At 41.5% G+C, this 17,533-nt stretch overlaps 1 protein-coding gene across 2 annotated transcripts in view; it reads left to right on the top strand.

Annotated features, from left to right (window-relative positions):
- The first annotated feature begins 312 nt into the window (after positions 1 to 312).
- TATDN2 (TatD DNase domain containing 2) overlaps positions 313 to 17,533 on the top strand; it is a 61,313-nt gene continuing 44,092 nt past the window's right edge. For both annotated transcript variants that reach the window (XR_013157775.1, XM_077116566.1), the window contains exons 1-2: positions 313 to 688; positions 840 to 1,256. Coding sequence is in view for 1 of the 2 variants with exons in the window: in XM_077116566.1 (XP_076972681.1) it covers positions 846 to 1,256 (411 nt within the window). In the remaining variant the exon portion in view is untranslated. The remainder of the gene's footprint in view (positions 689 to 839; positions 1,257 to 17,533) is intronic.

The raw sequence follows: 17,533 nt of genomic DNA, 5'->3' as shown, positions 1-17,533 counted from the left end.
GGCGCCGCGCAGGCCGGTGTGAGCTCAGCTAGGGCGGAGGCCTGGCCGGGGCCGCAGGACCGGGCCGGGCGGCGAGCAGGCGAGCGGGCGGGGTGGCACGTCCGGCCTGCGGGGGCTCGGGCCCGTGGTTTGGGCCGCGGCGTTAGGGAAGTAAGGGGCGGCGGGGCGGACGGGGAGCTGCCCCGAGGCGGCGGACGGGGGCGCCGCGGACTCCTGAGGGGCGGCTCGGGCTCCTTCCGGCCCAGGGTGGGGCGGCGGGACCGCGGGAGCTGGGCGGGCTGCCGCGCCCCGTCGGCCCTGCCCTCCGGCCGGCCCTTAGCGGCCCGGGCCTCCCGGCCGCGCGCCGGGCCCAGAGGCCTCGGTATCGGGCGCCATGTGCGGTCTCTGAGGCGCGGTGCGGTGTTTCGAAGCGCTTTGCTAGCTCCGAAGGGCTTTGTACTTCAAACTAAATCGAAGCGCTTTGTAATCCCGGAAGCGCTTTGCCATCTCCGAAGTAGCGCCTTGCAAACTGGAGCGCTTGGCAATCTCGAAAGCACGTTGTGGGCTTGGAAACCGAGCCGGAGCCTTTAGTTAGTCTTGGATCGTTTCGACTTCTCCAAAGCGCTCTGGAATCACACACTGAGTGGAAGGGCTTTGGCATCTCCGAAACACTGAGAACTGTGATGGGCAGTGGAAAGAAGGGGGAAAGGTCAGTGAGGGCAGACCCAGGCTCTGACCTTCTGGCTTGTCCTCCCCAACCCCAACCCCCCGCCCCAGGGGGCCACGGGGTGGCGGGAGCCTGGGGTTGGGGCAGCCAGGAAGGGTGGGGTTGGAATCCAGGACCCCTCCTTACCTTTCAGGTTCCCATGGCGTCGGAGCGGCGCAAGGTCAAGTATCACTGGAGCAGCACTTCGGAAGGGTGTCCCAGTAAGCGCAGCTGCCCCCGGGAGCCCAGTGATGTGGCCCCCTCCTGCCGGCCGGCTGATAGCGCTGCGTCGCGTGCAGGAGGGGCCGGCAGCCCCAAGCTCCTGAAAGCCCAGAAGGAGGACCATGTGGCCTGCACGCCGAGGTTGTCCTGGGGCTCATCCCGCCGTGGAAATTCCTCCCCTTCCTCCGCCTCCAGTTCCCCGGGCCCAGGTGTGGGCGGGGCCGCCTCCAAAGGCTGTGTGATTCAGAGCGCTCGGGGTTTCCTTTCGTCCGTGGGATCCCCTCTCCGCTCTGCCAGCCCCACTCTAGAAGAAATGGCTTCTCTAGAGGAGGAAGCCTGCAGCCTTAAGGTAGGTGGTTGCAGCGCCTTGTGACCGGTGATGCCCCTTCCACGTGGCTCGGGAGGTTGGGAATAAGGGAATTTTAATGGGAAGAGACTCAGGTGTGCACACCCGGAAGACCAAGCACTTGGTTAGGAGTTGGCCTGAAGCTCAGTAGAGGGATAGGTTTCAAACTTGACAGCACATTGAAACGACCTGGAAAGCTTTAAAATAGTTGTGTCTGGATCCCACCCTAGAAAAACTTTTAATGGGGTTGGGATATGGTCTGGGCAGCCAGAGTTTTAAAAGCTCCCCAGGTTATTGTACTTTACAGCCAGGCTGGAGAATCACTGCAGTAGAAAGTTGATTGCATGTTCAGGAGACCCCGATATGTTATGGTTTGGGTGTGAATTCAAGGAATTGTGCCTTTGTATTTTGAACCACTCTGCATTATAGAACCTAGGAGTAAGAATGTGGTTCTTGGTATGGCTTTTCACCAGAGTTATAGTTCCTGCCACGTTGGGGTTTGGCAGTCAGGCATTTAATTCCTGTATGAAAACGCACCCCTGTGGGAGTTTTGATGATTACTGACTTGAGGGCAGGCTCGGAGTTGCTTCATGGAGGTGATAGATTTCAACCAGTCAACCAGGCTTTGAACAAATAATTTATTGAAGGCCTAGTTTGTGCCAGGCAATATTCTAGATGCTTAGGATACTCCAGTAACATGTCAGACAAAGGTAACTGTCCTCTTAGAGTTTTAGTTCTAGGTTTTGGAGCTCTGGACTTTAAAAGGTAAGGGGAGGGTGGACCACGGTGGCTCAGCAGGCAGACTTCTCGCCTGCCATGCTGGAGACCTGGGTTCGTTTCCTGGTGCCTGCCCATGTAAAAAAAAGGAAAGAAAAGGTAAGGGTAGTTCCTCACTTGGAGAAGTGGAGGAAAGGTCTTTCATGGGGTGAATAGTTTTCTTCTAGAGAGGGCTATATTATATTACAAAAGTTATAAAAACAGGCCCTAATGAAAGTGGTTTGGTTTTTTAAGGCTTTGCTCAGTATTTTCTAAGGTGGAGCTGAGAAATGAGGCTGAATGTGGCTTTTTATTATGGGGAGCCCAGACTAAGTGCCCCAGATTTTTTTCAGTGTGTACCTCACAGTGAGAACTCATGTATGAGTACTTGAACTTTGGTTTTTCAAAATTGCGACGATGAGTAAAAAAGGTGTCTTTGGCATAAGAACACTGCATGTGACTCAGATGTAAATCAGGTAAATATGGGGCTTTGCTTTTACAACTTGATCTAGTCAATAATCCTTGATACAATATTACGGGAGTTGGGGACAATGTAAAATAGTATTAATTGGTTAAACTTATCTTTGGTGACAGTTACTGATGGAGTGAAGCCTGAAATGAAAACAGACAGGGAATCTATTTTGCTTAGTCTTCCAGATGTGCTACACACCAGGCTCAGGTTGTTTTTCAGGCTTGGACTCAGAATCTGGGGGTGTGGCCTCTAATGTGAGTGGGTCTAATCCTAGGATGGACCCATCTTTCTCTCATTAAGGCCTCAGGGGCCTTGTTTTCCCAGAGCTCAGCTTGATGATTGGCCACAGAGTGATAAGTAGGCTGGTTCTGTCTTACAGAGGTCTTTGGATTTCACCAATGCCTTCCTGTTATTCATAAGCATTTGAAGGTTATTATGTATCAGTCTGTTGGGTCTTGGAACCATGGCACAGAATAGACATGGTCCTGCCCATAGGAGTCTCATGGGAGAGCTGGAGAAGAAATCACAGACTACCCTACAATGTGGTATGATGGAGCAAAGAGCCAAGAATGGAGCTGGAGAACTAGGTAGGGGGCAGATTACAGGAGGTTTTATTAGTCAAAGGAATTTGGATTTTATTCTAAGCCATTGGAGGGTTAATGCAGGTTTATGCATCGATTGAAGGCAGAGTTTCATTTTAGAAAGATCACATATTGAGTGGGGATAGAATATGAGAATATTGGTATCATCGATCCTAATTGTTCATTTCTAGCACTGTTAAAGTCTTCTTAAAGCGTGTTGCTTTGAAAACAAGGTACAGTGTTTTACTCAGTTCTCATCTTGATTAATTATAAAATGCCTCCCTTTCCGTTCAGTCTCCACCTCTTTCCCCCTTTCTCTGCATTCACATGTGAACTTGTGCTGTCAGCAAGAACAGCTGAGGGTCCACTCACAAAGGTCATGCTCTCCCTCCAGGTCCTTCCAAGCTCCCCTCACTGTTCTCTTATCATCTGTATACTGTGCCTTCTGAGCCTGCTTTGTAAGCTTCGCGGGGTCTCACTTGGCTTTGTGTCCAGCCTTTAGCAAAGGGGTTTAAGGTCTCTATGCCCAGTCACAGAATGTGGAGAAGGGGAGATACTAAACTGGGCATTTTGGAACCACTATAGAGCTTTGCTGGCCAGCCTCGTATTGCTTGTTCCTTCTTACCTCTGGGACAGTTGTTTCAGAGGTTTTCTCAAACTCTAGTTAGCTGATGATCTTATTTTATTTTATTTTATTTTTTTCTGTGGGTGCATGATCTGGGAATCAAGTCTGGGTCTCTGGCATGAAAGGAGAGCATTCTGTCATGGAACCACCTGTGCACCCTAATTTACTTTTTTTTTATTAAAAAAAAATTAACTAACACAACATTTAGAAATCATTCCATTCTACATATGCAATCAGTGATTCTTAATATCACATAGATGTATGATCATCATTTCTTAGTACGTTTTCATCGATTTAGAAAAAGAAATAGCAAGACAACAGAAAAAGAAATAAAATGATAATATAGAGAAAAAACTAAAAAATACAAAAAATATATAGAAAAAAACATACAAAAAAAACTATAACTCAGATGCAGCTTCTATCAGTGTTTTAACATAATTACATTACAATTAGGTAGTATTGTGCTGTCCATTTTTGAGTTTTTGTATTCAGTCCTGTTGCACAGTCTGTATCCCTTCAGCTCCAATTACCCATTATCTTACCCTATTCCTAACTCCTGATGGTCTCTGTTACCAATGACATATTCCAAGTTTATTCTCTAATGTCGGTTCACATCAGTGGGACCATACAGTATTTGTCCTTTAGTTTTTGGCTAGTCTCACTCAGCATAATGTTCTCTAGGTCCATCCATGTTATTACATGCTTCATAAGTTTATTCTGTCTTAAAGCTGCATAATATTCCATCGTATGTATATACCACAGTTTGTTTAGCCACTCGTCTGTTGATGGACATTTTGGCTGTTTCCATCTCTTTGCAATTGTAAATAACGCTGCTATAAACATTGGTGTGCAAATGTCCGTTTGTGTCTTTGCCCTTAAGTCCTTTGAGTAGATTCCCAGCAATGTATTGCTGGGTCGTATGGCAATTCTGTATTCAGCTTTTTGAGGAACCGCCAAACTGCCTTCCACAGTGATTGCACCATTTGACATTCCCACCAACAGTGGATAAGTGTGTCTCTTTCTCCACATCCTCTCCAGCACTTGTCATTTTCTGTTTTGTTGATAATGGCCATTCTGGTGGGTGTGAGATGATATCTCATTGTGGTTTTGATTTGCATTTCTCTAATGGCCAGGGACATTGAGCATCTCTTCATGTGCCTTTTGGCCATTTGTATTTCCTCTTCTGAGAGGTGTCTGTTCAAGTCTTTTTCCCATTTTGTAATTGGGTTGGCTGTCTTTTTGTTGTTGAGTTGAACAATCTCTTTATAAATTCTGGATACTAGACCTTTATCTGATATGTCGTTTCCAAATATTGTCTCCCATTGTGTAGGCTGTCTTTCTACTTTCTTGATGAAGTTCTTTGATGCACAAAAGTGTTTAATTTTGAGGAGCTCCCATTTATTCATTTCTTTCTTCAGTGCTCTTGCTTTAGGTTTAAGGTCCATAAAACCACCTCCAATTGTAAGTTTCATAAATATCTCCCTACATTTTCCTCTAACTGTTTTATGGTCTTAGACCTAATGTTTAGATCTTTGATCCATTTTGAGTTAACTTTTGTATAGGGTGTGAGATACGGGTCCTCTTTCATTCTTTTGCATATGGATATCCAATTCTCTAGGCACCATTTATGGAAGAGACTGTTCTGTCCCAGGTGTGTTGGCTTGACTGCCTTATCAAAGATCAAATGTCCATAGATGAGAGGGTCTATATCTGAGCACTCTATTCGATTCCGTTGGTCGATATATCTATCTTTATGCCAGTACCATGCTGTTTTGACCACTGTGGCTTCATAATATGCCTTCAAGTCCGGCAGCATGAGACCTCCAGCTTCGTTTTTTTTCCTCAAGATGTTTTTAGCAATTCGGGGCAACCTGCCCTTCCAGATAAATTTGCTTATTGGTTTTTCTATTTCTGAAAAATAAGTTGTTGGGATTTTGATTAGTATTGCGTTGAATCTGTAAATCAATTTAGGTAGAATTGACATCTTAACTATATTTCGTCTTCCAATCCATGAACACGGTATGCCCTTCCATCTATTTAGGTCTTCTGTGATTTCTTTTAACAGTTTTTTGTAGTTTTTTTTGTATAGGTCTTTTGTCTCTTTAGTTAAATTTATTCCTAAGTATTTTATTCTTTTAGTTGCAATTGTAAATGGAATTCGTTTCTTGATATCCCCCTCAGCTTGTTCATTGCTAGTGTATAGAAACGCTACAGATTTTTGAATGTTGATCTTGTAACCTGCTACTTTGCTGTACTCATTTATTAGCTCTAGTAGTTTTGTTGTGGATTTTTCCGGGTTTTTGACGTATAGTATCATATCGTCTGCAAACAGTGATAGTTTTACTTCTTCCTTTCCAATTTTAATGCCTTTTATTTCTTTTTCTTGTCTAATTGCTCTGGCTAGAACCTCCAACACGATGTTGAATAACAGTGGTGATAATGGACATCCTTGTCTTGTTCCTGATCTTAGGGGGAAAGTTTTCAATTTTTCCCCATTGAGGATGATATTAGCTGTGGGTTTTTCATATATTCCCTCTATTATTTTAAGGAAGTTCCCCTGTATTCCTATCCTTTGAAGTGTTTTCAGCAGGAAAGGATGTTGAATCTTGTCATATGCCTTCTCTGCATCAATTGAGATGATCATGTGATTTTTCTGCTTTGATTTGTTGATAATGGTGTATTACATTAATTGATTTTCTTATGTTGAACCATCCTAGCATACCTGGGATGAATCCTACTTGGTCATGATGTATAATTCTTTTAATGTGTTGCTGGATTCGATTTGCTAGAATTTTGTTGAGGATTTTTGCATCTATATTCATTAGAGAGATTGGTCTGTAGTTTTCTTTTTTTATAATATCTTTGCCTGGTTTTGGTATGAGGGTGATGTTGGCTTCATAGAATGAATTAGGTAGCTTTCCCTCCACTTCAATTTTTTTGAAGAGTTTGAGGAGAGTTGGTACTAATTCTTTCTGGAATGTTTGGTAGGATTCACATGTGAAGCCATCTGGTCCTGGACTTTTCTTTTTGGGAAGGTTTTGAATGACTGATTCGATTTCTTTACTTGTGATTGGTTTGTTGAGGTCATCTATTTCTTCTTGAGTCAAAGTTGGTTGTTCATGCCTTTCTAGGAACTTGTCCATTTTTCTACATTGTTGTATTTATTAGCGTAAAGTTGTTCATAGCTCCTGTTATTACCTCCTTTATTTCTGTGAGGTCAGTGGTTATGTCTCCTCTTCCATTTCTGATCTTATTTATTTGCGTCCTCTCTCTTCTTCTTTTTGTCAATCTTGCTAAGGGCCCATCAATCTTGTTGATTTTCTCATAGAACCAACTTCTGGTCTTATTGATTTTCTCTATTGTTTTCATGTTCTCAATTTCGTTAATTTCTGCTCTAATCTTTGTTATTTCTTTCCTTTTGCTTGCTTTGGGGTTAGTTTGCTGTTCTTTCTCTAGTTCTTCCAAGTGGACAGTTAATTCCCGAATTTTTGCCCTTTCTTCTTTTCTGATAAAGGCATTTAGGGCAATAAATTTCCCTCTTAGTACTGCCTTTGCTGCATCCCATAGGTTTTGATATGTTGTGTTTTCATTTTCATTTGCCTCGAGATATTTACTAATTTCTCTTGTAATTTCTTCCTTGACCCACTGGTTGTTTAAGAGTGTGTTGTTGAGCCTCCACGTATTTGAGAATTTTCTGGCTCTCTGCCTATTATTGATTTCCAGCTTCATTCCTTTATGATCCGAGAAAGTGTTATGTATGATTTCAATCTTTTTAAATTTGTTGAGACTTGCTTTGTGACCCAGCATATGGTCTATCTTTGAGAATGATCCATGAGCACTTGAGAAAAAGGTGTATCCTGCTGTTGTGGGGTGTAATGTCCTATAAATGTCTGTTAAGTCTAGCTCATTTATTGTAATATTCAAGTTCTCTGTTTCTTTATTGATCCTCTGTCTAGATGTTCTGTCCATTGATGAGAGTGGTGAATTGAAGTTTCCAACTATTATGGTAGATGTGTCTATTTCCCTTTTCAGTATTTGCAGTGTATTCCTCACGTATTTTGGGGCATTCTGATTCGGTGCGTAAATATTTATGATTGTTATGTCTTCTTGTTTAATTGTTCCTTTTATTAGTAGATAGTATCCTTCTTTGTCTCTTTTAGCTGTTTTACATTTGAAGTCTAATTTGTTGCATATAAGTATAGCCACTCCTGCTCTTTTCTGGTTGTTATTTGCATGAAATATCTTTTCCCAACCTTTCACTTTCAACCTATGTTTATCTTTGGGTCTAAGATGTGTTTCCTGTAGACAGCATATAGAAGGATCCTGTTTTTTAATCCATTCTGCCAGTCTATGTCTTTTGATTGGGGAATTCAGTCCATTAACATTTAGTGTTATTACTGTTTGGGTAATAGTTTCCTCTACCATTTTGCCTTTTGTATTATATATATCATATCTGATTTTCTTTCTTTCTACACTCTTCTCCATACCTCTCTCTTCTGTCTTTTTGTATCTGACTCTAGTGCTCCCTTTAGTATTTCTTGCAGAGCTGGTCTCTTGGTCAAAAATTCTCTCAGTGACTTTTTGTCTGAAAATGTTTTAATTTCTCCCTCATTTTTGAAGGACAATTTTGCTGGATATAGAAGTCTTGGTTGGCAGTTTTTCTGTTTTAGTAATTTAAATATATCATCCCACTGTCTTCTTGCTTCCATGGTTTCTGCTGAGAAATCTACATATAGTCTTATTGGGTTTCCCTTGTATGTGATGGATTGTTTTTCTCTTGCTGCTTTCAAGATCTTCTCTTTCTCTTTGACCTCTCACATTCTAACTAGTAAGTGTCTTGGAGAATGCCTATTTGGATCTATTCTCTTTGGGGTGCGCTGCACTTCTTGGATCTGTAATTTTAGGTCTTTCATAAGAGTTGGGAAATTTTCCGTGATAATTTCTTCCATTAGTTTTTCTCCTCCTTTTCCCTTCTCTTCTCCTTCTGGGACACCCACAACATGTATATTGTGCGCTTCATATTATCATTTAGTTCCCTGAGCCCCTGCTGAAATTTTTCCATTCTTTTCCCTATAGTTTCTGTTTCTTTTTGGATTTCAGATGTTCCATCCTCCAGTTCACTAATCCTAACCTCTGTCTCTTGAAATCTACCATTGTAGGTTTCCATTGTTTTTTTCTTCTCTTCTACTGTGTCTTTCATTCCCATAAGTTCTGTGATTTGTTTTTTCAGACTTTCCATTTTTTCTTTTTGTTCATCCCATGCCTTCTTGTCCTCCCTCAATTTATTGATTTGGTTTTTGAAGAGGTTTTCCATTTCTGTTCGTATATTCAGAATTAGTTGTCTCAGCTCCTGTATCTCATTTGAGCTATTGGTTTGTTCCTTTGACTGGGCCATATCTTCAATTTTCTTGGTGTGATTTGTTATTTTTTGCTGGTGTCTGGGCATTTAATCAGATTTCCCTGAGTGGGACCCAGCAGGTTGAAAGACTTTCCTGTGAAGTCTCTGGGCTTTGTTTTTCCTATCCTGCCCAGTATGTGGTGCTTGTCTGTCTGCGGGTCCCACCAGCAAAAGTTGTTGTGGCTCCTTTAACTTTGGAAGACTTTCGCTGTTGGATGTGTGGTGGAAACAGAGGAAAGGTTGTAGGCTGGTTTTAATGACTTCAAATTGTGAAGTCCTGGGATCTGAATTCCTTGAGAGAGGGATTCCACCTGAGTTGCGTTTCACCCCTCCCACAGGAAAGGTTCAGGTGGTAGAGAGCCCTGAAAGCAGCCCGCCTCTAAGTTCGGAGCAGTCGCAGCCTGTGTAATCCCAGCGCTGAGCCCAGAGGCAACCAAGCTTCCGCAGAAACAGCCGCAGAAGGCTCTGTTTCGCCCCCTTTCCTCTTTTTCAGTTAGCCCAATAGGCAACTTCCGCCTTGATCAGTTTTGCCTGAGCTGAGGGCCTATTTTTAGTAGTCAGAAGTTGTTCATTAATGCCACTATTGGTGTTAGGTTGGACTCAGTCTCTACTACTGTTGGAGACTCTTTCCTTTCCCTCCGGGAAGTCGCCTGTGGGGGAGGGGCGCCAGCCGCCGTGGCTTGGAGAACCGCCGATCCGAGGCTCCCAGCCGGCCTGGGAAGCTGCGTGTGGGGGAGGGGCGCCGGCTGCCGCGGCTCGGGGAACCGCCGATCCGAGGCTCCCAGCCGGCCCGGGAAGTCGCGTGCGCGGGAGGGGCTCCGGCCGCTGCGGCTTGGGGATCCGCCGATCCGAGGCTCCCAGCCGACCCCGGGAAGCTGCGTGCGTGGGAGGGGCTCCAGCCGCCGGCCGCCGCGGCTTGGGGAACCGCCGATCCGAGGCTCCGAGCTGGCCCAGGAAGCCACGTGTTTGGGAGGGGCTCTGGCCACCGGCCACTGCGGCTTGGGGAACTGCCGATCCGAGTCTCTCAGCCGGACCGGGAAGGAGGGAGGGAGGGGGTCCGGCCGCCAGCTGCCGCGGCCCGGGTAAGCGTGCACCGCTCGGGGACCTCACTGCAGCGGAGTCTCGTAGCCGTTCCAAACTGGGGTACACTGTGTGTTTGGTCTCTGTCGTGGCTCCGGGAGCTGTTCTGTACTGTTTCTAGTTATTTAGTAGTTGTTCTGTAGGAGGAACTAAGACGTGCGTACATTGCTAAGCCGCCATCTTCTCCGGAAGTCCCCTAGTTTACTTTTTATTGAGGAAGTTAAATGTGTCCATTGTGAGCACCTTCATCTACTATATATATATATTTTTTTCTTCATCATCTACTTTATTTAATCTTTACTATGACATCTAAATTTCTACATTCAATTTAGGAAAGAATGTGAGCATTTCTGATGTGCTAGGCCTTGTTCAAGCAAGATTCTCAGTGTTTGGCTTGTGGGCTCTCACATCATCCTGAGAGCCTCGTGAAGATTCCAGAAGGGTTTCAGGCATTAGAGTAACTTTCCAGAAACCTACAACCTTCAGATGGGTCCCTGGTCCAGAGAAGTCCTGAAACCTAGCCCAGCCTCTCCAGAACAGTGGATAGTTCCATCTTCCTAACCCATATCAGTGACAGACCCTTCCAATATCAAATATTTAGAACTGCCATATTATCCCTGCTATACATATTGGTTAACAAATAATTGAGCATTTACTATACGTTAGGCACTGGGAAAATGGGATCTGGAATGGTTAAATAAGAAAATGAGACTTGAACAAGGCCATATGTATATATATATTTTTAACTTTTTTTATTGTGTAGTATAACATATATACAAAGCAAAGGAATAAAAAAAGCAGTAGTTTTCAAATCACTGTTCAAAAAGTGGTTACAGGATAGATCCCAGCGTTTGTTATGGGCTCATATTTTTCCTTCTAGCTGCTCGAGAATATGGGAGCCTACAGGACTTTAAATACTTTTTTATCATCACAATCAACTCTTTTTTCCTTCTTTTTTGTGAACAATAACAGATATGCAAGAAAGCTATAAATTTCAAAGTATAGCACCACAATTAGTTGTAGAACATATTTCAGACTTTGACATGGGTTACAATTTCACAATTTTAGGTTTTTACTTTTAGCTGCTCTAAAATACTGGAGACTAAAAGATATCAATTTAATGATTCAGCATTCATATTCATTTGTTAAGTCCTATCTTCTGTGTATAATTCCATCATCACCTTTGATTTTTCCATACCTCTCTTTGGGGTTGTTTGGGCTATGGCAGTTCTAAATTTTTGATATTGGAAGGGTCTGTCACTGATATGGGGTAGGGAGATGGAACTATCTGATGTTCTGGAGAGGCTGGGCTAGGTTTCAGGACTTCTCTGGACCAGGACCCATCTGGAGGTTGTAGGTTTCTGAAAAGTTACTCTAATGCCTGAAACCCTTCTGGAATCTTCTCTCTTGCCCTAGGTGTTCTTTAGGATTGGCTGGAATGGTCCTGGTTGGGGATTGGCAGGTTATGGCAGGTCTAACTATAGCTTGCGTAAGACCAATCTCCAGAGTAGCCTCTTGACTATTTGAACTCTCTGCCACTGATACTTTGTTAAGTACACTTCTTTTCCCCTTTTTGGCTAGGATGGGATTATTGATCCCACAGTGCCAGGCAAATGCAGAGCTAATGGCAGGTTTTAAGCAGAGGTGTGACATAGTGGTGTTTGCATGTCAGACCTAGTATCCTCCCACTGTTGCTGTTTGTGACACCTGCTCTCTTATAACCCAGAATTAGATGTGAGGGATGTAGAGAAGGAGGAGGCAAGGTCCTTCCCTTGAGGAGCTTTCTGCAGGATGAAACAGTCTAGACACAGTAAACCATTGTATATGTTAGCTCTCAAATGCTAGTGCTTTCATTTATGGCCCCCTTTCCTGCATCTTCACTTGGTAGCTCCAGTGCTTGGGTGGGAGTCCACATGAGAGGCTGGTGGTATAAAGAGGAATAAGCCAGTGGTTGACAGACTTAAAAATCACTCATTACAGTGCACTAGGTAGAGTGCCTTAACAGAGATGTTTGAAGTACCCGAGGGTCAGAGGAATGATTAACCATTGGGGAAAGTCCTCACACAGAGCTGATATTTGAGTTCTGATGGATTAGGAGGAGAAGAGGGCATTCCAGGCAGAGAACAGTGAATGTCCCCCCAAATGCCAGGAAATGTTGAAAGAGGGTCCTGCTTGATCGAGCGCTTGGGGCACTTATTTTCCTCTTCTCCAGCACCTACCTAGAGGAGCATGCTTATTCATTTCCTTCATAGTTGGGTGATGCTGGAGAGGAGGGTTCGAGCCAGCTTGTGAAGGGCTTCTAATGCTCTGCCTCCAGAGTTTGGGATTTACTGTGTAGGCAAATGCAGAGCTAATGGCAGGTTTTAAGCAGAGGTGTGACATGGTGGTGTTTGCATGTTAGAACTTCTGAGATGCTGTGAAGGAGTGGAAGGAAGTAGGCAGGAACTGTTGAAATTGTTCAGGGTAGTGGTGATGGAAGCTGAATGACTTCTCCACTTCATCTTTGTCTCTTGCTTTCAGAGGTGCACACTTCACCAAGCAGTGCTGTCGGGGTAAAGTCAGTCTCTCTCTTGTTTGGAGTCAGTGATTTGTCTTGTCTCTTGCATGTCCTATATTTTGTCTAATCTTTACCTTTATAGCCTATCAGCTGTTGAAACTCTTCTTCCAGCTTACCAGGGACTTTGATCCATCTTAAGGCCCAGTGGGTCCTCATGTTCTTTGACCTTGGCTGCCTTTGATACTGTTTCTCATTTTCTCAGTTAATCTTCCATGGCTCTGTGATGTAAGGGGGTACTTGAGTTTGAATCTGGATTCTGCTGCTTACAAGCCATGTGGCATTTTCTCCTTCTGTAAGAGAGGGATGACAGCTGTAGCAGCTTTGTAAATTGATTTAGTGTGTAAATATAAGCTATGTTACTATATTCCTAACTCTATGAGCTATCTTTTTTTTCTCCCCCAATTATAGTCCTGGTCTTCTCTACCAGAGTTGGCAAACTGGTGGTCCCTGGACTGAAGTGGCCCTCTAGGACTTCACAGTATTTAATTTTGGAAAATTCAATTAAAAATCCATGCCTCCACAACTCTACCTTGAACTCAAGACTTGAGTAATTCTGCCTTCCCATCCCTCACCCCCATTTCCTATCTCTTTTTCCTGTTTTATTTTTTCCCTGATACTTTTCACTGTCTAATGTATATATTTCATTTGTTTGTTACACTTTTCCTCGTTTTTTCCCTCCTGCCTCACCAAGTAGGAAGTAGGTATTTTTGTATTTTTTAAATACAAACACTACTTAATCCCCAGCTCTAGAACAGCATCTGCTGGCACATAATAAGTGCTTGATAACTATTTTAATAAATAAATAAATTAATTTTTTATTAATTAAAAAAATTTTTTAATACCAAAAAAATGCGAATATTCTTTTCACTTTTTTTTGCATATTCATCATCATGATCATTTCTTGGAACATTTGCATCTATTCAGAAAAAGAAATAAAACGAAAACAGAAAAAAAATTTATACATACCATACCCATTACCCCTCCTTTTCATTGATCACTAGCATTTCAAACTAAATTGAGTTTAACATTTGTTCCCCCTATTATTTTTATTCCATATGTTCTACTCGTCTGTTGACAAGATAGATATAAGGAGCATCAGACACAAGGTTTTCACAATCACACAGTCACATTGTGAAAACTATACAATCATCTTCAAGAAACATGGCTACCGGAACACAGCTCTACATTTTCAGGCAGTTCCCTCCAGCCTCTCCACTACATCTTGAATAACAAGGTGATATCTAATTAATGCGTAAGAATAACCTCCAGGATAACCTCTCAACTCTGTTTGAAATCTCTCAGCCATCGACATTTTATTTTGTCTCATTTCACTTTTCCCCCTTCTGGTCGAGAAGGTTTTCTCAATCCCTTGATGCTGAGTCTCAGAGCATTCTAGGATTTCTGTCCCACGTTGCCAGGAAGGTCCACACTCCTGGGAGTCATGTCCTACGTAGACAGGAGGAGGGTGGTGAGTTTGCTTGTTGTGGAGAGAGAGGTCATATCTGAGCAACAAAAGAGATTCTCTTGGGGGTGACTCTTAGGCCTAATTTTAAGTAGGCTTGACCTATCCTTTGTGGAGTTAACTTTCATATGAGCAAACCCCAAGATTGGGGTCTCAGCCTATTGCTTTGGATGTCTGCACTGCTTGTGAGAATATCAAGAATTCAACTTGGGAAAGTTGAATATTCCCCCTTTCTCACCATTACCTGAAGGGGACTTTTGTAAATACTTTTTTTTTTTTTTTTATTAATTAAAAAAAGAATTAACAAAACAATTAGAAATCATTCCAATCTACATGTACAATCAGTAATTCTTAATAACATCACATAGTTGCATATTCATCATTTCTTAGTACATTTGCATCGATTTAGAAAAAGAAATAAAAAGACAACAGAATAAGAATTAAAACAATAATAGAAAGAAAAAAAAACAAAAAAAACAAAAACAAAAAACCTATACCTCACATGCAGCTTCATTCAGTGTTTTAACATAATTGCATTACAATTGGGTAGTATTGTGCTGTCCATTTCTGAGTTTTTATATCCAGTCCCGTTGTACAGTCTGTATCCCTTCATCTCCAATTATCCCTTCTCTTTTTTTTTTTTTTAATTAATGGAAAAAAAGAAATTAACCCAACATTTAGAGATCATACCATTCTACACATGCAATCATTAATTCTTAACATCATCACATAGATGCATGATCATCATTTCTTAGTACATTTGCATTGGTTTAGAAGAACTAGCAACATAACCGAAAAAGATATAGAATGTTAATATAGAGAAAAAAATAAAAGTAATAATAGTAAAATCAAAACAAAACAAAACAAAACAAAACAAAAACCTATAGCTCAGATGCAGCTTCATTCAGTGTTTTAACATGATTACTTTACAATTAGGTATTATTGTGCTGTAATACTTTTTTATTCACTGTTCAAATCACTCTGGGATTTATCAGAGCATCACTCTGGACAAACCAACAAAATCTCATGCCCTACTCAAAGTTCCATGTACTTATGGTATTCATTTAAGCTGTCTACATAAGTTATATTAGAAAATGCACTAATCAAAATATAAATTTTGTACCAAATAAACATTTTTTTGCTTTAGTCTCACACATAAGTTAAAATTTTAAAATATTAATTACTATCAATTTTCAGCACCCCGCAGTAATTACATTCCTCAGTTCTTCCTCAGGCAAAAACAATTTTTTAAATTTGTGCATTTAGTCACTATCATTGTACACTCTAGGCATTCCTAGATTATACCATCTCAGTCTTTATCGTCTATCTTTCTGATTTCATTTTATACCAGATGAACTTTAAAACACTATATAAAACACCATATTAAAGACATATAGAAATCAGTGTTCATTTTGGTCTATAGTGTGATTAGAGATCATACTGAAAAGCAACACACATTAAAGCCAGCTTGGTGGTGGGTGCCAGGGTTTGTAGATATTAGTAATTCAAGAGGTAATCAACAACATCATTTTCAAAGCTGGTTACTCTGTGTTAAGCCACAGAGGCATTAAATATCATCATACTTTTTCATGGCACAGCATTTTACCATAACTTTGCAGCTTCATTCCAAACGTAAAATTTAAACACCAATCCTAGGTCACCCTCTCACTGTAATGTAACAGCTACGTCACAGGTCACGCAACCATCTTAAAAGAGACTGACATTTATGTAAGACAGAATTTGATGTTTTTAAAAAGTTGTTTTTCTCTAAAATAAATCCCATTAAGACATCTAGAAATGAAAGTGCAGCTGCACTAGTATATACTTTCCCAAATTTTATAACCAAAGGGGGAAATACACATATATATTTTATGATAAACATTTATTTGCTAAACAGGTAAATTAATTTAAATTAACTTTAAGACTTAATGAGAATTCCCATGTCCATCTTACAGGGAATGTTATAAAGTCTATTAAAACTAACGGTTTTCTATTCACAAACTAAAAACACTAGCGGTAACTTGGGGCCGTACTGGTACAAAATTAACACTGAGCCAGAAACAAACAAACAAAAAACCACTGGTGCTGAAAACATCCTAGATTTGGAAGTGGACCGGTGGTGTTATTATATGACATCTTTTGATTATTTTCCCTGTATTGCACACTAAACATCCAAGAGATAACCAGGCAAAAATCTTTCTAAATCTTCCATTGTAAAAAGACATCCAAAGTCTTCTAATGAAGACTAGAAATGTGAAAGTATAAAAATGTTTCCACTATTATCTGCCATGTAGCAAATGACTAGCTCCCAGGGCTCAGAGACTGACAGCAAGCTGATCTTTTTCTTAGGATTCAACTTTGTGTTGGAAGGTGGACCAACCAAAGTACTCTGTATGACATGGGGGATGAGGTCAAGGGGCAGTTGTTTCACAGACCTCTTTAGTAACCCCTGCAAACTGAAGCTTAATCCAGACCCTTCACCTTAGCAGATCGGAATGGAATTGCATCCTTCACTCTTGGCAAGCCAGTGCTAGTTAGTGACCTGCTTAGGTCAATAATGCTGCCATCTGCTTGGCTTCAGGGCAGCACAGACAAGCAGGTAAACGAGTGGGACTGGCTTCTGTCATACTGTTTGCCCAGCAGGAAGACACACTAACCCCTCCCTTCCTGCTACACCTCCTGTTCTCCATATCTGGGCAAAGCAGCTATTTTCAAGATTGCTTCTGTTTAGCCTAAGTTGAAGAGTGCCCGTAATTCTTCAAACTAAGTACATGGTGACTTTAAGGAAATGCTTGGAGACTTCACTAAGATGAGATGTTTCATTATCCACTAGTGTTTGTCAGAAACATGCAGTTGTGAATTGGTATCTGTAATATAGATAATAAGGTTCTGTACCAGAGCATTATCAGCCACCAGAAAGGCTGGAGCAGCATAAAGGTGTGCTGTGCATCAACAGTGAGGCAGTCTTTTGCTGTCAACAGAATAAAGTTTCACTCGTGTAAATGAACACTGTGTTCACATCAGTGATATTCACATATGCAAGCTCAGGAATTCTGCTTCAGAGTTCTTTTCACATAAAATGAAAAAAGGGAAATTGATATCTATTCAGGAATTTTAATCTGCATTAAACTCAGAGGTAGTTACTATCATCAGTACATAATACTTATAAAAGGTCTACATTATTTGCTTTGTTTTGAGAAAACAGGACTATAGACTGTTCTGTAAAGAAACAACAGCAATAACAATAACAACATTATATGGTATGTTTCCTGAGCAGAGTTCTTTGTCCTGAACATGTTATGGTAATAGTGATTATATTTTCATATAAAAAAGAAACCCTAACTTTTGA

This window comes from Tamandua tetradactyla, chromosome 9 (assembly GCF_023851605.1).
Source record: "Tamandua tetradactyla isolate mTamTet1 chromosome 9, mTamTet1.pri, whole genome shotgun sequence".
NCBI classification, from domain to species: Eukaryota; Metazoa; Chordata; class Mammalia; order Pilosa; family Myrmecophagidae; genus Tamandua; species Tamandua tetradactyla.
This window is presented reverse-complemented; position numbering and strand designations above follow the sequence as displayed.